The following is a 24,646-nucleotide window of genomic DNA, read 5'->3' as shown; positions in this document are numbered from 1 at the left end:
TAAATAAACTTGTTTATTTCAAGGCTGTGCACTTGTTAACGTGTTGTGTGCTGAGATTGGAAGTGTATGTGCGTGCGTGCGTGCGTGTGTGTGTGTCAGTAGTGCTACCACACAACTAGGTTGTTGTTTTTTTTTACAATATAAACATATAAACTCAATGTCTCAGTATCAAGCTATAGAGTTATCCAAGCAGTGAATGATGGTTTGAGTTTTTATTTACACACAAACACATTTAACATTTAGTATCAGTATACCAAACCCATTCATTTTAAAATGGGTAAAACCAATACCGGAAGCCCTTCAGATTGTCCCAATTGTCTCTTGCTGCATTACACATGCATATTCACGATGCATGTTGAACAAAAACGGAAATCCTTACATTAATAATAATTATACAGGGTTCAACGTGAGGCCATAGACTTGGGTTTGTTTGTCTGTCTTCAAAATGGGTAATCTGCAGGATCCTGAAGGGATCGAGGTGATTAAGTCCGAAAAACCCAATCATCAGGGCCAAACAGATGTTGTCATGTTTCTATAGAACTTCACAGAAGAGAGAGCGAGCGAGACAGGCAGAAAGACAGACAGACAGACAGCCAGGCAGACAGACATGCAGACGGGCAGACAGACAGACGGACATAAAGTGAAAGTACGTGTTCTTTCCTTGTACAAGTCCACACCATTCGAAGTCGGTTTTGGAGACATTGCTCATTAGTTTGCTCCTCCCTGCTCACCTTACGTTCGTGCGTGACCTGACCCAAAGGGATAAACAGCAACAGCCTGACGAACTGAAGCGACAATTTTCTGTTTCTAATCCCTTCCATTCCCAAGTTCGGTGCCAAGTTGATTAGACGAGGAGATACGGTCTCACAGACACAGCGTTTCATTCCGTTTGAAATACAAGGTTTCCCCAAATAAGGGTCACACAGTACAGTGAACACTGGAATATTCTGACAAACACACGCATGGTTGTCATGCATCTTTCTTTGAGTGGAATTTTTAGACCAGACCAAACATTTAGTTCTTTTTAAAGAAACCATCACATTTTTCTCTCTGGCATTTGAAGACATATATACAGTATGTTCATAATCACACCATCAGTGGTCTCACAGCCTCATCATGAATCAATCATTTCCATATTTCTCCACATCTATTTTAAGATCTATTGTACCAAACTGTCTGAATCACACAGGCCCATTGCAGAAAAAACACGCGTCACATGGGCGCCACGGCTCGACCACACATAGCACGTGTCCAGCCTTTAGCCGACACTTTTTCATAACTGTCTGTCTGTCCGTCTGTCTGTCCGTCTGGGTCTGTCTGTCTGTCCTCTCTCTCGCCCTCTCTCCCTCTCTGTACGTCTGTCCGTCCGTCTTCTCTCTCTCACTCTCTCTCTCTCCCTCTCTCTGTCTGTCTGTCCTTCTGTCTGGCTGTCTGTCCCACTCTCTGTCTGTCCGTCTGTCTGTATTCCATCTCCCCCACATCTCTCGCCACGTTGTGGAACTTTCCGTCAAAGCAGCTCGTTAATGATGGAGCGTTCTCATACATCTTTAAGCGTTTGACAGGGATCTTCCATTGCGCAGTTTCTCTTCACACGTAGGCAGATACACACGCGCGCGGGCACAGACACCCACACACACACACACACACACACACACACACACGCACACAGACGCACACAAATGCACACACACACTCACACACACACACACACACACACACACACACACACACACACACACACACACACACACACACACACACACACACACACACACACACACACATTGTGCAAACAAGATTATGAGCCAAAAAATATATAGAACATTTAACCGAATGTGTATTTTTCTGTGTTTATGTATTTCTTTCTCGTGTTCTTTATGATTCATGTGTTTGGGCTGTGGAACCACAGACAGGTTAATCTCTCGTCATCCCGGAGGATTAACGTTACCGAGCCAAAATATACACCGTCACCGAAACCAACAGGATCACGGTACAAGTCTGGGACTTCCCCAGCTCCTCACTTCCAACCCTGGCTGCTCTTTTTACTCCAAGCTGGTACATAACCTCCACTGGTGGTATATTCAGTTTTCTTTTCAACTTTTACTCCACTACTGTCCAAAGCAAATGTCAAAAATCGGTATTTATATATATCCGAAATATGTATGTATGTCTATGTGTGTGTGTGTGTGTGTGTATAACATGCATGATCTATATCTATATATCCAGTAGAAATCTAGAAATATAGAATATAGAAATATCTATTCATCCATGTGCACACTCACACAAACAGGGGCACACAGCCTTGTTAATGAGGATGGAATATTTGGATTTAGCACGTTGAATTGGACGCCAATTTGGAAAACTTTGGTTGATGACATCAAACAGACTTTAGATGCATTGTGGTATTTTTTGAAATCGGAAATACAATATGAGCCATTTTGAGGCAGGGATCTGTGATGCACCATGGACCTTTCGCAGACTTCCAGGCGCTGCTGGTGTGACGGTATCATGTAAGATCTCCTTTTTGTGACCCAGGTTCGATTCCTGGGCGGTGCATGGGATTGCTGAATTTCCCACGTGAATCCCTGTGACATCTTATCAGTCTCGATAAATGAGCTTGTGGATGGTAAGCAGTAAACCCATCATTCCTGCCGCTAATTGCACTATCATTAAAATTCTAAAGCACATGTAACATTTAATAGGCAGATTCCTTATGATGGATTTAAAGTGGGCGAGTTTATCTGAGACTAATTTAAAACTGGAAATAGATGGTGTATTTTTATGTTAAGCTGATGCTGCAGCATTGGCCCCTGAATTTAATATACATGATATTTAATCCATTGTAATAGAGCTGTAAAAATGAGTAGAGAAAGTTATGAAATAGCATCATGCTTGCACTGCACACAGTGTGTGTGTGTGTGTGTGTGTGTGTGTGTGTGTGTGTGTGTGTGTGTGTGTGTGTGTGTGTGTGTGTGTGTGTGTATGTGTGTGTGTCTGCTCAGTGCGGGCTTCTCAGAATGTAGGTCAAAAAAAACTTTTACTTTGTGCTTTTCTTTTGCAGACTGAAATACTGAAATGCAGACATTCAGAAAAATACTTGCTTATACACACACACACACACACACACACACACACGTACACACGCACACGCCCACACACGCACACATATTTGCAACAGAAGCAAATCAGTGGACAGGCATTTGATTGGGGGCCTGTTGGAGCCCCAATAACAAAATCAAGCCTTTTTGAACTCACTTTATACAAGACAAAGTATATGATATGAATAGTCCATTTATTTAGGAAGTTTAAGGTATATGTGATTATAAAAGACGCAGGATAAGCTCACTATGGTAAGTGAAAAGACATTATTATTAGACTAAAAGACTATTGGATCATCATAAAAAAAATCCGAAAAATATAATGCTTTCAATTATCAGTTGTTCTGCATGTGACTGTCATTTAAGAGAGGATGTTAATTCCCAAGAGGCTTCTGATTGCACCACCACCAACCAGCAGCAGAGCTACCTTGCATCTGTAACACACACACACAATGCATCCGTGTAATTTCAGAATTTCCGAGAAAGGATTGCTGCTAAAGTTGAAATCCAAAAAGAGATTTTAATCATGTTTAGAGCCGCAGGATGTTTCAGAACAGAATGTACAGTATTGTAGTTTTGATTCAGGATATATCGAAAAACAAGCAAAAATGAATAAATAATAAGAACTTGTGACTCAATGTATTTGCTACTGGCCCAACAACAATTTCATGACGCGTGGCTTGCAGTGTTCCGTCAGACACCTTGACCGCACCGCATGCTACAATTCTGTTTAAGCAGCCAGTCCCCTCCTGCTCTAACTGCTTTGCTGCCTGCTTTGCTCCGTCCACCTCCCCTGCATCCACCTGTTGGCCTCTACTCTTCTATCCAATCATTCACTGCTCATCACTCTAATATACTGTGTCGAGCTTGCTCAGAGCCCAGACGCCAACCTGCAATCCTTTTTTTATTCAATTTGTATTGAAACGAATCACACGGGAAGAAAATGACTTTTACTTTTTTTCTCTCGAGAATGGAGAGTAAATAAGGACATTAATGCAAAACGTTGGCTTTATGGGATCGCTACAAATGAGAAATCTTCCCACTATATTAAGCACACCTTACCCCAGACTCTCACAGTGATCCATCAAAGTCAACTCGCTATGATTTCCTCATTACTATCAGTCCCATCATGTGGTCTAATAATGGTTCGGCTGTTATCTCCCGGGGAGACAGTTGTCTCTATAAGATTAATAATGGGCATTATTTTTGGGCACCACATTATCATATTCCACCAGGCTCCGTACCGTTGGAAGACCACGTCGCCGCCTTTGTCCTTTCCTTCCTTTCCCATTCACCTCTCGCTAGATGTCCTCATGCAGCCTCGGTCCAATGGCCCCATCTGACCCCTCAGTGTCCTCGCCTGACCTCTTATTCATTCATTTATCTCTCTCTCTCTCTCTCTCTCTCTCTCTCTCTCTCTCTCTCTCTCTCTCTCTCTGTCCTTTCATTAACATTTGAACGCCATGGTTTCTCCTGGCAGGCAGAAAAGGCAGCTCTGAACACTTGACATTTTATCACAAAGGGTCCCGTCAACTCAAAGGACAATATGTGAACGAATGTAATGAAAAATAGACAACATATACAGCACTATATATATATTTATTTATGTATTTATTTATTTTTAGACAAGTTATCTGTGAGAAACTTTTGATTTTTTTTCACTTTCATTGCTAGTTTTCCCTGAGTTTCCCTGAGAGAGAAAGAGAGAGCTTTTGTGTGTCTTGCCGTATCGGTCAGCAATTCTTCTTCTCGTCATCTTAAAGATCCTTTCTCCTCCTCTCTCCTCCTCCTCTCAACATCACTCCATCACCATTGATCCAGCTGCATTAGGAAGGGCATCCGGCGTGAAAACCATGCCAAATCAAACATGCGGACAACGAATCTGACTTCCATAGCGGATCGGTCGATCGTTAACAACGACCACCACTGGTGCCATTAGCCAACAGGGTGCCCGTGGAAATTGTGCTACTGTCGGCCGAAGAAGAAGAAGAGGGGGAAGGCGTGTCCGGAGACAGCAAGAGAGGAAGAAGGGTAGGAGAGTAGAGTTGAGAGTAGGAACTTTGAACGTTGGCACTATGAAGGATAAAGAGAGAGAGCTGGCTGACATGATGAAGGTAGATGTACCATGTGTACAAGAGACCAGGTGGAAGGGGAGAAAGGCCAGGAGTATCGGAGCCATGTACAAACTGTTCTAACATGGAGTGGATGGCAGGAGGAATGGGGTAGGGATAGTCTTGAAGGAATAATATGTCAAGAGTGGAGGTGACGAGAGTCTCGGACAGAGTGATGAGCATGCTCCCGAAATTGGGTGTGAGATGGAAGAGAAAGAAGAATTCTTAGTGAGTTGGATGTAGGGGTGGAGAGCGTCTCCAAGGGAGAAAGAGGCAGTTGGCCCAGGTCGTTGGAGCAGATCCCAATGGGCATGTTGGCGAAGGGATCAGAGACATAGGTGTTGAGAAGGTGATGGGTAGGTATGGTGTCAAGGAGAGAAATGTGGAAGGACAGATAGTGGTGGATTTCACCAAAAGGATGAAATTGGCTGTTGTGAATATGTATTTCAAGAAGAGGGGGGAACACAGGGTGACAAACAAGAGTGGAGGAAGGTGCACACAGGTGGACTACATTTTATGCAGGAGGTGCAATCTGAAAGAGATTAGTGACTGCAAAGTGGTGGCAGGGGAGTGTGTTGCTAGGTAGCATCGGATGGTGGTCTGTAGGATGACTCTGGAGGCCAAGAAGAGGAAGAAAGTGAAAGAAGAGCCAATGATAAAATGGTGGAAGTTGAAAAAGGCGCAGTGTTGCATGCAATTTAGGGAACAGGTAAGGCAGGCAATAGGTGGGAATGAACGGTTAGGTTAGAGTGGGGGTTAGGCCAAAGAGAAGCTTTATGGATGTGGTGAGGGAGGACATGCAGGCGGTTGGTGTAAGGGAGGAAGATGCGCAGAACAGAAGGTATTGGAGGCAGATGATCTGCTGTGGCGACCCCTAACCGGAGCAGCCCAAAGAAGAAGAAGAAGATGCAGGCTACTGTATAATATAAAGTAAACGGTCCTTTAGAATAAAGGACGAGAGGAGGGCAATCGAGGCAGAAGTGAAGTTCCCTTTGAGTATTTCTGTTCTATGATTTGTAGAATAAATACTCAGTCATCATCTGCATCCTGTCTCTAATTTGCTGGAGCCAGCTGCTGGCTGGAGAACTGGCTGGAGGGGTGGGACGGCAGCAGATGTGTCTGTTATCCAAACCATCCATCCACAGTTCTTACATGCGTCCCACACATGATGCGGTAAAATACAACTGCACTTTAACTATTATTTTTGGGGGTTCAAATACAGGGTTTTCTGAGTTCATTCAGAAAATGATCAATTCATTTTTGTTTTCTATCTTATCTTAATCTAGACTACCTGTAAAAGGTCAAAATGGTTTATCCGCGGTGTAGAGCCATAGTGGCCAAGGGAGTCTTTTGCATTCGTTGATGTATTTAAAATTACAATTATCGATGTCAGAAATAAAAATGTAGAAAAATGTAATGTATGTTAATGAGGAACTTGCCAACATGCATTTGATATAAAAATGGTCTGCTAATGTAAAGATGAAAAGATAAAAGAAAAAAAAAAGATTAAAAAATGAAAATAAAATAAATCACAGTTATTGGATTCATAAGTTCCATTCCAACTGGTTAAAATGCCAAGTATTGAAATTGAATCGCTGATGTCGGGAATTCATATTTCTACAAGGGAGAATAGCTATTTTGGACTGAATGAAATACATTTTTTGATATTTTTTCGACAACAATTGTATTTGACACATTTGATATACTTTCTGACGTCACCAGGACCGTGCTGCGCTGTAGTTCTCCAGGCTCCACCCTGTGGTCAATTCCGTGCTACTGCACGCGGTCATTATTGAGCGAGAGCTGGCATTAATGCTTAAACGTTAAACGTTGGAATTCCCCCTGAACGAATAAGGATTTCCCTCAAGCTGAGAGCGCCTCATTTGAAAGGTAAAAAAAGATCCGTAAAAATATGGTGTCTTGTCAAGGCTGAGAAAATTTTCATTTCATTGCTAATTCAGTCCAGACCAATAAGTTGGCTTGAGGCCCGCCCTCCCGGCTATGGACATGGTTTTCCTCTCCTTTATATTTACTTTTCTGTCCCTCTGAAGGATATAACACCATGGGGCATTGCAGTTCCACCGCTTCCTTATTAAGACTCCACAATTAGTTGTTGTTCCCCCTAAATGGTTCTGATATTCTATAATTACGTGTAAGTGGTAAGGGATTAAAGAAAACACTGTTTGGATAGGGTATCACAGGACTGGATGTCCTTTCTGCTGTGAAAATGGGATTTGGTACACATTAAATAAAGTCCCCGGGCTCAATGCTGAAAATTTGCACAGTGACAAGGGGCAAGTGCTATCCATACTGTATATACATGCTGTTTAGTTCTCTTTGCATTCCACATAAAATCAGATGACAAATGAGAGATAGAATCAGTCCACTGACTCGATCTTTCTTCGCCTTAAAAAGCAAAACTACAAACGGGCTTCGTAAGCAAATCATCAGACCGATCAGATAGATATACTGATCTACGGATCTGATCTAAGCACTTGTTGCGCGGTCGGTCGTGGTAAGCACACACAGATGTTAGACTTAAACATTTGAAAATAGCCATTTCATATTAAGAACTCGCTCATAAGCATTCATTTGGGAAGACTTTCAAGTGTCATCTCAAATAAGCAAAAAAAGTTTAATAGCTCTTTTATTTAGCATGAAAAATGGCTAAAATGTATAATAGATGAAAGAATGACATCATGGTAGCAGCGAGAAGGGAGGCAGGGTGATTACATACATAGACAAAAGAAAAGGGGGCAATACTTATATTAAATTTAGTCGTACATTTCTAAGCATGGAAGACACATATCTAGTTATTTTGATGTATAAGCAAAGCTGGTAACTTCAGCCGATCCTCTTCAAAGTATCTCAACCTTTCCCTCAAAACTATTTACACACGCTTTAGTTTTTTCAATCTGAAACACCAGGTCCTCTCTTCAACTTCCATGTAACAAGCCCTACAGTGGCATCGGTGAATACCTTGGGGAGAAAGGGTAGCATGGAAAGCTCTAGCGTATGACCCCTCTCTGGTCGCTGGGCTGCACTAGGTCCAGGTGGAGCCAAATGGGGAAGGGGGAGCCCTCGTTGGGAGACAGGGCTGAGGACGACGGAGAAGGCGGGCAAGAGGAGAACTGGAGGCTGAGCGAGGACCGCCACTGGCCCTGGGGATTCTCTACGGGGCCCTCGTACTGCGGCTGGACATTCAGCCAGCGCAGCACCTCCAGGGCGGGAATCACCCTGAGAAACACAAGAAGACACACGGTGAGCTCGAGTGCCTCGTCAACCACTGAGCGCGCTCCGCCGAGGGCAACTGCGGACGCCATGCTCACCTGTCTTGCACGTTCTTCCTGGTGGTACAAACGACCATGTTAAACACGAAGATGATGATCTGTTTTAGGCCGAGCCACAAGCAGAAGAGCCACGCCAGCATCCGGTTGGACCACAGCGCCGCCCTGAGAGAGATGGTCAGGATGATCGACATCACCACAGATTACACAACATATTTTGGGTTATTAAATGTATAATCCTGGCGTATTGATGGGTGAGTGCATTACCCCTGTACGCTCTGATACACAAAGTACATCAGTAGATTGAGAGACAGCAGCATGTAGGTAAGGACTCGCATGGGGTACCCCCACATGCCCATATAACTCACAGGGTTGAGCGGCAGATCTGAAAACAAAACAAGCAACTACAATAAATCAAAAACTATAAAACAAAATAAAGCCTTGGTTTCAATGTTGTGCGCAGTGTCGCGCATACCGCTCTGTATGGCGTCCAGGAAGACGTCCTTCTCCGTGGAGTCACCAGCTAATTTGTCTTCTCTGGAGGTGTCCAGATGCAGGAATCCGTTGTCCACCGGAGGTGTCTGTCCATCAATCTCCTCCTCTTTCTCCATCTCCTCCCTGAACATGCTCCCCAGAGCTCTCTGTGGTCTCGGAGTCGAATAGTGACTGAAGGGCCCCGAGGACAGCTCCTGCACAGTGGTGTATTTGCCAAGTTCTGTAAGAGGACGAGAGGCGGTGAAAAGAAATTGGGTTAGTGGATTCTCTGAACTCAAAGTGTGACCCACAAATCAACCTACAGGAAAAATGAAGTGTTTCCAGTGAAATGAAATTGACCCACCGCTGTTTTGGAGGAAGTGAATAGCGTCTTTGTATCCGCTGTCGTAGGCCTGCTCAAGGGTCTGATTGAAGGAAAACACGCAGACATTAGCCCCTTTCCCAAATAGAATCTGTAACGTTGCTAGATAAAAAATATCTGGCAAAGACAGTCAGTACTCATTCACACACAATAGCCTCCTTCATGGAGAAGTTCTGTATGGAGTCTGTTCCCAAATGAGATGACTGTTACAGATACAGTACGTACAGTATACGTGGGTTAGGGTTAGTATATTATGTCCAGTGTAGATGGGATCGTTTTAAAAATCTGTCGGCAACGGACGCCCAATCGGAGTCGCCCCCCCCCCCCCCCCCCCTGGTTCTCAGAGACCAGCGGTTTCCCTCCCCGTCTCGTCGCCCCTCGACCGGACGGACTTGGTTCCCTCCGCTGACGGAGTGGGGACAGAGCCCCCATACCCGGGCGCAATAACCCTAACCCAATGTTATCAAATCAGTGTGATCATTTTCAACCTGTCCTACACCCTGTGCCTCTGTAGAAGGATTTCTCCACGTTCTACCTCTCCCTGTCCGCCCCAGACTGAACATGTTTCCGTTTCTCGTCTTTGCAGTCGAGCTCCACGGTTCGGCTCAGACTAGCCATTTTTCTGAATGTTGTTTCTCTTCCAAAAACAAATAATATTTGAAATGTTTGTACAAAATAAATATTCGTAAAAACCCACTGCTTACTTATTTGGATTCGGCTCCACCCCCTACTTTATGGCAACGTTACTGTTTCACAGTCGTACCGCCATTTAAGATAAAATAAAATAACCGGCACATGAGATAAAACTATTAATACCTGTAGGTGAATCCAGGGTGCAATAGAATGAAAAAATATTCTTGCAACATAATTCCAGCCCAATTAACATTTTTAAAGATTTTCATTTATTTATTTCTAGTTGCTGTTGCCCCAGGTAACAGCAGCAACATCCAACACAATTAAAATGGAGCTATTCTCATTTGCAGTAATGCATTAGGATTTCTATCCTGTTTTGGGCTGTAGAGAATAAAAAATGAAATTAAAATTAAATGAAAAAAAAATTAAAATTATATGACCCTGTGGCAGACCAAGGGGCAGCAGACGACAGCATGGCTCCTTTTCCCGCAGCCACCAAGTTGCCTCGTATCGGCCGAATCAGCGCCCACATGTTGCTAAATGCTCCTGCAGAGGATCATGTTTGTCTGTCTTGCAGAGGGGATCGGCACACAGGCTCGTCAGCCGCCGAGGAGCCTGATGGGAACGGCATTCCTCCTGCGCCCGCAATCATCCTCATAATTATTTATACTTCCGACCAGCGAGCCTTTATTGCTCCTCCGTCCTGTACAGGGACTCGGGAGGAGCAGGGCGCCGAATGAAAGGCGCCCCGGAGCTGATCCGCTGGCTGCGGAAGCGCCTCACGGACCTAGAAGGGGAGCAGGACTTACTCCGCTGCCAGACAGAGCACGTCCTCGCCGGCGTGAGGTCCCGGGAGCACGCCGCGACCGGCCACTGGCCCGGAGGAGAATGTCCGAGGGGGTGCTGAGTCCAACCCCAGGACTCACATGGGATTCGTGATACGTGTCCACAGCCCATCGCAATGGTGGTTGGGACAAGTGGTTGGACCCCCTGTTGTTTTTGGTGCGGGAGGTTTCCCAGGCCTCCACAGGATTTTCTCCCTTTGAACTCTTCTTTAGCAGGAGACCCCAGGGGGTGCTAGACATGATTAAGGAAAACTGGGTCCTAGCACCAGTAAGGTGCGGCCGTTATCACGGGAGAATTCGCTCCGGGCTCAGGAACGGCAGCGCCTCTTATACGACCTGGGGGCTCAGCTCAGACAATTCGCACCGGGAGATAAGGTGTTAGTGTTGCTCCCTACATCCAGCCCTAAATTGCTCACAAAGTGGCAAGGACCTTTTGTGGTCACACGGCGGGTTGGCGAGGTAGATTATGAGGTCGAACGGTCTGACAGGCAGGGGGAGACACAGATTTATCACCCAAACCTCTTAAAAAAAGGAGGGAGGCGACGGAGTCATACCGCAGCCCTGTTAAGTGACTATCTCACTCAGTCCCAGAGGGCGGACGTGGCTGCACTTCAGCAATGCTTCTCGGATGTAGAGACGGTGTGCTCTCGGCCGTATCGCCTGCCCGAACACAAACACAAGATCTTGCAGGCGGCATTAGAGGCTGTGCTGGGCATGGCGTGAAAAAGGAGTCCAAGAGTGACTGGTCTCGTCCCACAGTGCAGGTGGGAAAGCCTGACCGGACCGGACCGGACCGGTTCTGCGTAGACTACCGAGGGGTGAACGCGGTGTCTAAGTTAGACGCCTACCTGATGCCCTGTGTCGATGAACATCTTGACCGGTTATGTACGGCTCGTTTTTTCATAACACTAGATTTAACTAAGGGCTACTGGCAGATTCCCTTGTCTCAGGAGTCCAAGGAAAAATCAACGTTCTCCACTCCGTTCAGCTTGTACCACTACCGCACACTTCCTTTCGGGTTATTTCCCCAGCCACCTTTCAGAGACTCATGGGCCGCGTCCTGCATCCGCATGTAGCGTACGCCACGGCCTACCTAGACGGCGTAATCATTCACGGTGACACCTGGGAGCGGCGTATGCAGCATTGCGGGCGCAGTGCTTGAGTCCCTAAGCAGGCTGGGCTCACAGCCAACCCAAAGAAGTGTGCTGTGGGACGGAGGGAGGTACAGTAATTGGGGTACCGTCGGCCAGACGGCTCCCTGGACAGCTCCTCGGCCTAAGTTGGGTGGTAGGGGTATGTGGCGGACCAAGAGGTCAAGCACCGGCTGCAGACAACAGCACCAGCTCCCTTTTTTTCACGGACGCCAAGCTGGCTCGAATCGCCCTAATCAGCGCCCACGCGGCACTGATTGGTCCAACTCAGCCGAGCAGGAGCCAGGTCGGGACGCCATTCCTCCTGCGCCCGAAATCATCCTCATTATTTGTTATTTAAGCTTCTGGCCCGCGAGCCTTTTTTGTTCCTCTGTCCAATCAAAACTCTCGCCATGGTGACGCGCCACAGCAAGAAAGACCCCCGTCTCCCTCCCTAAAACCCTGCGTGTGGGCAGAGACTCCCACAGACTATTACACACAAAGAGATAGAGTGTTAGACTTCATGTGGACTTTTTATACGGGGAAGTGCCAAATCGAGTGAGAGACAGACTGACCTCCAGCGCTATTGGGTAGAGGGCGTTGACGATCCGGAAGCCGTTGGCCATGTTGACCTTCAATACCGTCCCGCTCACCACCATGTCGCACACTGAGCTCCCGTCCTTGGGACAGATGTCGATCTCACCAGAGAAGGGGGACACGGTCAAGGTGTGTCTCGACTGAGCGGTCTGCACTGGCAGCATGCTGCTTAAGCCGCCGTCCACATAGCTCTGCAGATAGAATGTTTATCAGGAAATGAGAGTGAGTGTCGTAGAGTTTTATATAGTATCAACTGTAGTACAATTCTAACATTTCCAGTAGACTGTCCTGTTTGACATCACACCACTCATTATGCTACCTTTTGTTGTTGTACTTCCTTCCCCCTGACCACACCTTGGACCTAAGGACACTCCCTTTGTCTAACCAATGACCTCCCCCCTTACTGTACCTTGTTCCTTGGGACATTCATTAAAATACCTTTGCTTACCAGACCCCTGCTGTTTCCCCCACCCCTCTCCTTGAGAGACACCTCCAATAATCCTTTGTTTAGCATAGTGTTTGCCCCTGACCATCCCCGGCTCCTTGGCACCTTCTTTATAATCAATTTAATCAACTGCTGACCTGTCACCAAGAAGAGAATCTCACCCACAATCCTTCACTTCACTTTCTCACAAATCTATTATTAAATAAACCTCAACTCAAAACCACACAGATGGAAGAGTTGTGGTCTCTAGGGTCATTACTTTTCCATGCGGGCCCATGTGTTTGCGTATGAAATGATATTCAACGTCTGGTCGATCGTCGTGACATTGAAATGTCTTCGTTAAGGATTCGATTTTTCTGCATTAGTAAGCCTTGGCCTCTGTAGCTAGATTCTACAGCTAGAATTGTAGGTGAATGAACTCACAACTCCTTTGAAGGAAGGTGGCATCACACCGCAGTACCCAGGCACGAAACAGCTGCATAATAGAGCCTGAATGCAGGGGTAAAAACAAATGAGAAGATAGATCATCAGTTGAGAAGATGCTCAATATTCACTAGTGAAGAAAGGTTTGACTGTTTTTTGAGATTCGGCCGTTGGCGAGTTAGTCAGAAAAAGATTCGAATTTTCCGAACCTCAGAAGACAAGGTTCAGCTCTGAGTTGTGAATGGAATTCTCACAGGAGTCTTTATTATTCAATTTAGTCGAATGCAAAGAGTAAATCAGTCACGTTCGATACAAATGATGCCAAATGCCTATACCTTTGTCCCACATTAGTTGAATCCTCAATAGTTGTTTGCAGTTGACGAGTCGAAGATTACCTCACTCTCTCTCTCACTCTCTCTCTCTCTCTCTCTCTCTCGCTCGCCAACTCACTGAATGGAGACTCAAGCATCTTGTCGGACTTGGGAACTGAGATTCAGCAGTTACCGAGTCGCAAATGACACAAAACGATGGTCTCTGACTCCCGATTCCTGAATCACGTGTTCATTGCGAAATAATGATTTGCGAGTCTTGCTTCACTAACAGAATATATTGTGTCATTTTGTACCAGGATGTAACAGAATAAACAGTATGTACAAAATCAGTGGTATGATAAGGAATATGTATGCCATACAGTAGTATGAAATGGGGAAATTGCACACAAATCACATACCGCAAAAAAAAAAAAGAATGTCCACGAAATCGCTGTGGCTTAAAATGAACTAACCTGTTAATGGAGCTAAACTCTTCATCATGATATTTCCATAACGCGCACCCACCTGCACCACATCCTCATTGGAGTGGAACTCGGAAGCCATGATGTTCTGGCCGTCGGGCAGTCGGGTCATGGCCACGGCCAGGCGCCCGTTGGCCATAAGGTGAGCGTTTTTGGGAAGATTTTTCCTCAGAACACACTCCAACCAGGTGAACATGTTGATGGACGGGTTGAGGGGACCGAGCATGAAGCGCTTCAGCTGGCTGGCAAAATACAACATCTCATCCAGAATGACAGCTGCCAAAATAACAAAATTGTTTTTAATTGCATTTTATTTCCCATAAACATAAAGGGCAAGAGTATCTTAGTTTACATTCTAGACATATTGGAACGTCAGAACTTTCTATTATATATTATAATATATTACTATGTATATTATTATATTACTACTATTATATATGTATAATATGAATGTTACAATAGAGTGACCATTCAAGTCACAATATGAACTAGAAAATTGAGGGCAAGATCAAAATGTTCAGATGGGTTGTTTGATCACGGCCGCAATACTTATCAATTAAGTATTAATTATAAAATATTTCCAGTACATTCTAAATGACATTGTCAATTAGCTAGCGATGGAATTTATTTAAATGCTATCACAGTAATTGATAATGTAAGTTGCGATTGGAAATAAGTCTCTCCTGTAATACGCTGTAATTTCATAACAATTTAGTTAGTAGGCATTGCTCATGACTTCTCCTGCTCTTCCAATGCTTGGAAACTTTTCTTGGACAATTTCTGAGCTTGACAAGCGCAATTCACGAACACAGAACTTTTCCCCTTTAATCTGTAAAATATCTAAATCCCACCCGAGGTTCTTGATTAGCTTTGAATTAATGCTGGAGTGGAAGAGAATGAAAGAAAAGGAGAAAGTCACCCCACATATGAGGTGTCAGAAACCACAACATTGTGCAGCTTACGATAAGTAAACCCATTTTTTATGATCTTTGCAAGCAGAGCGTAAAATAGAGTATAATAGAATGGTATGAATGAAACAATTACTCAGGGGTAAAAAAAACCCACATTTATTCCACTCACAATAAAACGAGTACCACTATCGTACTCATACTTCATACCGAATGACTATTTTTTTCCAGAATTATCCTCTCCTCTCCTCTCCTCTCCTGTCTTCTTTCCAACATGAGGTTCTGGGACCTTACCAGCTGCTTGGGTGTCTTACCGGGTTCAATCTCGCAGACCACCACGGCGGCGACCAGCGAGCCGGCGGACGCCCCGAGCACCAGCGGCGCGGCGTGCAGGATCCAGGGCGCTTGGCTCAGCAGACACTGGACCACCCCGAGCTGGTAGGTGGCCAGGAACCCAGACCCCGAGAAAGAAATCGAAAGGGGAGCCTCCTGACGGGGAAGACCACAAACCTCTGAAGACATCTTTTTTTTAAAACCAATTTGCTTTGAAAAATGTGTTTTTTAATTGATCGATCGGTACAAAAATACTATTTGATTTTTGGTCAAATCGGCTAATGCTGTACTCAGAGAACTGACTAATTGCAAATAAAAACCCAGAACTCCATGTCTCAGCTTATGAATATTGACTTGGATGCGTTGGAGCTTTGCACAGCAATCCTCTTAAATGATCTTCAATTATACATGCCATGTTAGTGACACCCATGTGATGTGACGAGTTATCAATGTCTTCTTGTTCGCATCTCTTATGTGTTTGGAAAATCACCAAACTTATGTCTGAGCGGACTTTTAAGGACAGGGAGGGATTAGGGCTTAAAAAAGGACCCTTACCCATACCAGCCCGCCACAACTCCACCACTCCACCACGCCCGCCCCATCAACACACATACAAACACACCAGCCACACCAGAGATACACCACTTATAAGCATAATGGATGAATACTCTATAGGCTAGTGGTTCTCAAACTTTTTTTAGTAGTGTGCCCCCTCTAAAATATTTTTTCAGTTCAGCTTTTTCTGAACCTGCCACCTGCCTTTCAATCCAGTGATTGAAAATCATGTTTAAATTGTGTCCCCCAATCTCGGGGCTTAAAAACACCCAGACCTTTCAAACATTTTAACATCACATTCATGATAAATTAAAAGTAAAATAAACATTGGTTAATAATTACTTGACTTAACAAATTAATATTTGCATTAATAAGAGGAAACGAAAATAAAACAAAGCACTTAATTTGAGTACAAAACACATGTTATGTAAGTCTGAGACTTTGTGTCCGGAAATAACTTCTTATCTTCGGCCACTTGATGGCAGCAAAGGTACATTACAACGATATCCATGGATTCTTCACATCTTGGTTATATGGCAATGTAGAAGAATGGGGTTTTTGTCAATTTGATTAGAAACATTGGCGTACGAAGATGACTTTGTTTACAGGGTTATTTAATCAATAACTCATATGGATACAGCTTCCGTTCTTAAACCCAGATGCACTGTTCGTCGGGAATATACAGTAGATCCTAGTTTTATTGGGGTCCTGGAAGATTTCAGAGATAGTGATGTTGTGACAGAAGGAGGCGGAGAGTGGACGTCTTTCTCTGTGTGTGTATGTGTTCCCAAGAAGGACAAAGGAAAGAAAGTTACACAGATGAAAATGTACAATAATCTCTTTGTTTTATTTATGCATCGTCCTTGGTGAATGATGTGTATTGGCTGTCCAGACCGAGATTTCAGACCTTTCTTCTGAAGTCCTCCTTGTATCACCATCACATAAAACAAGAAAAGGGGGTAGATGGGTTTATAGCCAACTGCCCCCCTACGGGTCACTAAGTGATTTTGCATCTTTTATTAATCCTCTAATTGTGTTCGACCATCTCTCTCCCATAGGTAGAAGGTCCGGTTCCTGTCTGGTGAGTGTTATTCCCATTTTTTTATGTTTCGGGTGTGAAACAACTTGTGCGGAAATTACAGTTCTCCACAAAGGTGCCTTGTGTGTTCGAGCCTCACAGCAATAAAACAGTGTTCCTTATCGTGAGATCAGAGTTCAAAACACAGAGACCCGGAAGGGGCTGTGAGGGGCCAAAAGGAATCCAGTTTGATGAAGGGACTGTTCGTCACACGTGTGAGGATGGACAGCTCTTCCACTGAGTACCCAATCATAAAGGGAGCACAAAGTCTCTGTCTTGCCTCAAGGTGGCACAGAGGCTTCTGTTTTGGGCCTTTCCACATCTCGCCTCACTCAAAGCTGTTTTTGTACCGGGGACTCTGAAACGGGCAGCAGACCTTCTTTCCAGGTATGGTTATGCTTTTCCCCCACTGTCATTGATCCCCATGGGCCGAACAGAATTGCCCAGGGGGCAAGGTGTTGATAGGGGTCCCAGGGTGGCCAGAGAGAAATTGGTTTCCAGCAGGCCTTTGCATGCTTCACCGCCGACCCTGGCTCTTGCAGCTCAGGGCAGACCTTCTTTCTCAGGCGGAGGGCCAGATCTGGCATCCCAAGTCAGCTGTCATGCAGTTGTGGGCCCTGTCCCCTTCTTAGTACCTCTCTCAAGAACTGAATAAGGCAGTCCTGGAGACCTTGAGTAATGCCTGAGCACCCTCCACACACCCTCCACACGCCAACTACAAACAGAGATAGATAATTGTTCTCATCGTGGTGCCACAATAGTGGGTAGGATCCCTTTAACTGCCCGGTAGCCGCGGTGCTCCACTTCCTCCAGAGAAAACCCTAAAGAAATCACAGGAAAACCAATCAGAAATCTTCAGGGACATGAGGCCCCTGCACAACAATGTGATGGGTTTTTGGCTACCTAATATGTACAACCTGCCAGTATCGGAATGGGCTGAGGTGTTCCGGGCGAGAGGAGGAGGCGTGGTCACCGGATGCTTTATAGACCGCAGGTCCACCCACTTAAAATCAGTCACATGACTGTTGATATAATGGCCTCGAAGATTGGTAGAAGGCATTGTTCAAGGTGAACACCGTAGTGACGGTCATCATTCAGTCTCATAGATCCATAGTTAAAGACATAACTTACTTTACGTGGCTGGATTATTTGGAAGAGAGAATTGGTAAGTAAAGTCAATAATAAAGATATTAAGTGGCTGATTCTCAGTTTTTTCACCACCACTTACACTTTTGTATAATCGCATGTCATTTATTGAGTGCTGCTGCTGCAAGTGCTCACAAACATGTAATTTATCGTCATGCAAGTTGTAGCATCAGCTACAACTTGCAGCAATGACTTTTCAGCACCACCTTTACTCTTTTTACTCTGATTTCTGTCCATTTTGACCAGCTGGTGAAGCTGGTTCATAATCAAAGTGGGCCGATGATGCAGATCTCACTTATCTCCCTCGCTCTTGTTTTTGTATAATGGGCTGCTCAGGCAGTCCACGGAGTGACAGGCCCACCGGGATTTGTCCCGGTGGCCAGTCCGATTATGTATGAGGCTAAAATTGATCAGGTCGCACAGTTGAATAACTAGCTTGTTATAAGAGCGCTCAGTGGGCTGCATTGATTTTAAAATAAACTTTTTGTTCCCATGGCAAGCAGCAACAAAAACAAAACAAAAAACAATGTGAGTATATGTTTGTTTCTATACTCTATATTTCATACACAGGGGCAATTCAACGTGTTTTATATGAGAAGTTATGTGAATGTCTCATGTATTCAAGTACTCACAAACAACTATTTATCAACTTTATTGCTCCCTAGGGGGAATTCAGATAATACATTACTAAAATCATCGCTCTATATTCCCAAATTGAAAGGCATATATAAAATATTTGTACTTTTAAAATATTTGTATTTTACTTATGTGAAAATTCTGAAAATCAAAATGCTTCACCTGCCATTTGCAGTACCACAACTGCAATACGACACACATATGAAGGGATAAGACTATCCTAGCATCTTAATAACCTTATTGACTAAATATAAATAAAGGTGTTTTTTTAGTACAGTGAACTAAGAATAGTACTCAGACTACCATGTACACCCGCCTTAAGAGTCCCAAAAGTTTCGATTCAATTTGTTCCAAAAAGCTTCCTCAGTCTTGTCATCTAAAGGCTCCATGGAGAGTTGGAAAAAAGTACTACTTCATCATTTGGTTGGACCTCTTCTTGATACAAGTCACGACAGAAGCGAGTCAGATCCTGTATCAGATGTCACATCAGCTCTGGAACGCAGCCGTTCAGCCCACTTCCTGTTTCTCAGTGGGATAGACAGTCATTTACATTTATATATATTATAAATTTGTCCAAAATTTGTCCAAAGCGACGTACATGAACGGTTAGAAACAGTAAAAATCACGCATTGACTATTGTGTTTCCAAGCCAGCGAGGTCACATCCACCGGTTGTGCACAGTCACAGCAACAAGTTTCTCCTGTGGGAGCAGCTCACACAGGCCCGTGTTTTCTGTGCACCCACTCACTTTGTTGTGGTGACACCCTGCAGGGGCAGTGGCTCCTGTCTCAGAGCTTCCGAGGTGATGAAGAGTGACCGAAACTCTGCTCGCCTACCTCTACAATCAGCGCCGCTCGGGTTCTAATTCTGCCGCACCCCTTGGTCGGCCCCATCAATAAACTCCGGTACCATGATTATTATCCCTATCCTTTTATTATACATCAGTGAATAAAATATAAAATAAAAAAATACAGATCCTTAAGCGTACATATAAAACCATGTTTTTTTTAATCTTTCTTTATTCCTTCCGGTTCAAGGTAATAAAATAGCAAGCCATGCAGTGAAACATGCATATGTCTACATGATTGGTCAAAATCTGCATCCCCTCAGAAAATGGCAGTTGGATATGTCATGGGTAAAATTAGAATATCAAATAAATGTGTAAAATAAATTAAAAGTACCTAAAACATCAACACTTTTATTAGACAAAGGCCTGAGCTTCTGACACAATCATTTATAAATATTTTGAATGCAGATAAAAGTGCAATCCAGTCTCCCCACCATTATCTAAAAGATAAGAATCAAATGCAATCCAATAAATGCATCCTGAGACATACATACTGGTGTATCATTTACACACTGATAACATACACACATATCGATTCGAAATATAATTAATAATACAAGTTGATAAGTCGAATAACAAGTTGAGAAAATTCCTGTCTGTATTACCGTATGTGCAATCCAATAAATGCATCCTGAGTTAAAATAAGACATACAATATATTGTTTCAACATAAAATCAATAACAATATATCAATCTCTGTCTCGAGCCAAATCATTTTCCTGAAAGATATTTTTAGATTTGTTCGATTTGTGGTGTTCTTCCCTTGACTTAATGCGGACCTTCCTGGTCTGTTCCTCACTGTTCCTCCTGTGAGGGGACGGATTCAGGGGACAGTTGAAACCCGTCCCCGTTGAATTCAGGCGAAGCCGTTTGTTCCGTGTCTCCATCCCACGCGGGACTCCCGCGTCCCTCCTGAGGTGGTGTTTGTGCTAAAGACTCAGTGGGGTCGGGCCGCTGTGTCCTGATCTCTTGCGGGCTTTTCAGAAACCTGGAACGGGCACGAGGACATAATTAGAACTAAAGTGAAAAAACATCTGCACGGGTACGTGTGAGGAAAAAAGGGCTGATGAAGAAAGACCTGAAGAGAAGTTTCTGTCCCGGTTCCTTTTTGATGATGTTGAGTTTGTAGTAGTGCCGCAAAGCCCGGGACATCTTCTCATAAGTCATGTTGGCTCGGCTCTGTGAACATAGATTGCATATACAATCCTAACCCCGTGATAACAGCTTTTCAATACTGCTTTCCCTCTCCAGCCTCCACCCGTCTCCGACGGAGGAACCTGTCAGACGCCCCGTCTCTCACCTTGTGGTTCCCCCAGAGACGTGCCAGCCCGTTGGGGTCGACCACCTTGAAGATCCGACTGTCTTGGTCTTCCCAGCGGATGTAGGAATGGTAGAGGGGATCGCACAGCAGCTGGTACACGTAGTCCCACAGCAGCCGACACTCTGGTAACGATTGACAAGTAAAGCCCCTCTCCACACATGGAATCCGTGACATTGCTGGTTAAAAATGATCTGGCAAAGGCAGTCGGTAGTCATTCACACATTTAGCTCTCAGGGACCAGCGCTTCGGGAGAAGTAACGTCCTCCACCCGTTCTGCCTCTCCCTGTCCACTCTCCGCCGGAGAGGGAGTGAGTGGACCACGTAGGAAAGAGGCTTGTGTTGCCATGACAAGGAAACAAATAATAGCATCGACCTAACTTTACACATATTGAAGGTTTAATATAATAAAAATCACCTTTTAGTATTTCAAAAAAGGTACACTACTACTGTTAATTACAAGAATGGCCATAACCTTTCAGCAATATTCAAGCATTAATGGTGCTTCAGAACACCTTTTTTGGGATGTATGTGCATCAAAGTTATGTTTTTTTTCCGTTTTTTGGCTGCATTTTGTTGACCTCTTCCGTTCCTTGGCCTTTTCCATGAAACCCGTCAACACGTTATCCTGAAAACAAGCGTTGCTTGCAAACTCGTTCAGAACGACTACTGTGTTTCATCGGTTCCTCCGGGGGCCTGCCACTTCCCCCTCCTGAAGCATTGTGTTACTTCTGATGTGCATTTGGCCACCAACCCCGTTTTTCTAATGTTCGATCGTCATTTTCATTGTATATTGCATACGGCCCCTGTTCCCACCTAACTTCATCTTAGATAATGGTGTTTCTGAAGGCTGTTTCCTTGCATTACAAAGGTTCTACATTATTTTTTTTTTTGCTTGTTGAAAAAGCCATCGCATGAGGTAAATGATCAAATCAAACCTGCCTGGAATTCTGCCTTCGCGAGGCGGGCTCTTTGACCTCGTCCGACTGGACAGGTTGAGAGGCTCCTCTCTGATGTGGAGGCCTTTGGGAGGATGATGGGGAGCGGCAGACACATTTGCTGAGAGAGAGAGAGAGAGAGAGAGAGAGAGAGAGAGAGAGAGAGAGAGAGGACTCCTTACTAAACCATCACTATTAAATATCCCTATGAGTTGGAGATGATCGATCACTACAGTATGGAATTCAAATGTAGATATTGAGCGGTTTTGGAGTTGGGGGGCGTCATCAGTCGGCCTCGGTGAAGTGAGAATCCCTGCGCGGAGTAACAGTGCAGGGATCATTTCGGTGGTTCTGTGTTTGTTTGCTGCTGATCTCTGCTGATCTTTTCTGACAAAACAGAAGAGGAAATAGAAGCGGAAGGCCTAAACCTTTTGGCCTTCGCCGACTGTCGACGACACAGAGGGATGGGACCGAGTGAGGATCCGAGGAGCGAACTTAGATGTCAAAGAGACCAAATCGACGGGGAAAGAAGCCGCTTCAAAACAGGTTTCGAAACATTATGTGAAGGTGCAGCGGATGAAGGGTGACCGTTTCCGTTGCGTCATCGCCACCTGCGAGTGTGTGCTGCTGAGTGGGATGTGTGTAAAGTGATGGGGAGTTCTGAATTCCAGGTTTCAGGTTACTGGACCGGTAGTCATACCAGTGCTGCCACTAGGGGAAACTGTGCGGGAGAAATATGAGGAACAGCGACATAGTCAAAGAGAAAGCAAAAGTAAGCCTTTATCACTTCAGTATAGTGACCCATGAGCCACATAATTAAAAAAACACTTTATTTTCAAGGCACGGAGTACATTTTTGAATCTAACAACAAAAGGTGTCGTTTTGCCGCTCTGTCAGGAGAGCGGCAAAACAATGAATTACAAGGAGGTAAATATCCTTTTTTTTCTTTTTTCTTTTTTTTCCCCAATTCCAGCTCACCAGGAAGTTTCGATTTCACCAGGCACAGATATAAATCTTAACTCTGAGAATACACAGCACAGACACAGCATTTAAAAAAGCTCCTCCTTTCCCGAATTATGAGAATATCCATGATCATTGTGAGAGACAACGGTAGTTTTCAGATCTACCGACCTTGGGTTGTATCGTTAGTATGAGGCTGTGATCTGTGGGCTTGTGGATTGGGGTTCTGGTGGATGTGGGGTTTTTGGATGGGATTGATGGTGGTCCGGAGCAGAGTAGGGAAAGGTGGATTTTGAGGATTGCAGACGGGATCCCTCCTGTGCTGCTTCACACACTGCAGGATCTCATACAGCACATCGCCTGTAGGGACAGTTACATATAAATGCACAACTGTGGACATTGTATATTATTATGATTGTTCTTATTCTTTTTCATTTTAAGCAGGTACGTTCTTGTATCCCACTGGAACCATATATTTAATGCTGTATATATTTCCATATTGTTCATGGCTGGACGTTGCCTCTCGCGCTCTTTTTGAGACTTGTAGCCTCAATCTCCAAGCCTCTCCCTGCAGCGATCCAAGTGAAATCCAATTCAGTTCAATTTCCACCTGAATTGGGGCAGCGTCGTCTGAAGTCTTCCTTGGTGAGGAGACAGAGAGCCCGTCCATTCATCTCGAAGTGTACCTTCTCGGGCAGCCGCAGCGAGTACTCTCTCTGGGCCCAGTGGAGCCAGTGCGCCACGTCCTCCTTGTCCCACAGAGACGGGTTTATTCCTGGAGGATGCAAACGCAAACCACACATTCAAAAAACACGAAGTATCATAGTAATATGAAGGATGTGAATATGAATTACTTTTTCTTTGTTTTTTAAGTTAGCTATAGTTTAACTTACTCAACCGTCCAGGTAGATGGAACAGGTCTTCTTGGGTTGCAGACGATGCTGGAGGAAGCTGAGCAGGATGGGAGAGGTGGGGTGATGGTGCGCCGTCCACTTTTTCATCTTTGATTACCGACATCGTGGTTGAAGGAAGGCTTATTCTATTCTCCTACTAAAGAATAAAATAAAAAATTAAATGCAAAATGAAATAGGCAATAATTATTATTCATTTCATTGTAATATATTAATAATATGAATAACACTAATAATACCACTACTAATAACAATTATTATTATTATATTATTAATAAAATAGTAGTATCATTGTCATTATTATATGAAAACCTCCATCTACCATAATCAGATAAATACAAATAAAAACGTCCATGAAATGTCCGGGCAGTTATTGCTGGAATGGTTTTCCCCTAAAAGAACGTCCATCACAATCCCCCTGGCGGGATTAACTCCAGTTGAACCGTCCCCCCACCCCCGTGCTCCCAGGTGAGCCGGAGTGCACCGCCACCCGACGTGCATGGCGGCGCGTCCCCTCTACCTCGGCCGAAGGCGACACGTTGCTCCTGCGGCGCATTTAATCCGCTCGTCACTCGACCGACGGGACTGAAGTAACCGCCAACGGACAGGAAAAAAAAAAAACCCAAAAAAACGAAGTATTCAAATAACGATTACAATAATAATAATTATTATTATAATGAAAAAAAAAACGACACGGTTTCTCATCGCAGATTCGGATCCTTCCGGGAAATGAAATCGAAAGGAGCGTGTGATGGGTGTGTGTACTAGTGTTGGAACGGGCTGATAAAAGTTATTATGG

The 24,646-nt window shown here is 44.4% G+C and overlaps 2 protein-coding genes across 2 annotated transcripts; both read right to left on the bottom strand.

Annotated features, from left to right (window-relative positions):
• Positions 1 to 8,217: 8,217 nt before the first annotated feature.
• Positions 8,218 to 15,648, bottom strand: pnpla1 (patatin-like phospholipase domain containing 1; the record flags this gene model as incomplete). The annotated part of the gene is made up of 9 exons (XM_080015213.1): positions 8,218 to 8,446; positions 8,539 to 8,661; positions 8,764 to 8,881; positions 8,972 to 9,211; positions 9,335 to 9,395; positions 12,536 to 12,748; positions 13,426 to 13,491; positions 14,262 to 14,494; positions 15,441 to 15,648. The coding sequence occupies 9 exons, from the start codon at positions 15,646 to 15,648 to the stop codon at positions 8,218 to 8,220; spliced, it is 1,491 nt and encodes a 496-aa protein (XP_079871339.1).
• Positions 15,649 to 20,515: 4,867 nt separating this feature from the next.
• On the bottom strand, positions 20,516 to 23,953 carry etv7 (ETS variant transcription factor 7; the record flags this gene model as incomplete). The annotated part of the gene is made up of 7 exons (XM_080015212.1): positions 20,516 to 20,708; positions 20,799 to 20,899; positions 21,021 to 21,163; positions 21,981 to 22,097; positions 23,108 to 23,296; positions 23,547 to 23,711; positions 23,830 to 23,953. The coding sequence occupies 7 exons, from the start codon at positions 23,951 to 23,953 to the stop codon at positions 20,516 to 20,518; spliced, it is 1,032 nt and encodes a 343-aa protein (XP_079871338.1).
• Between the last annotated feature and the right edge of the window lie 693 nt (positions 23,954 to 24,646).

The sequence above is a fragment of the Zeus faber genome (assembly GCF_960531495.2).
Source record: "Zeus faber genome assembly, chromosome: 15".
Lineage (NCBI taxonomy): Eukaryota > Metazoa > Chordata > Actinopteri > Zeiformes > Zeidae > Zeus > Zeus faber.
This window is presented reverse-complemented; position numbering and strand designations above follow the sequence as displayed.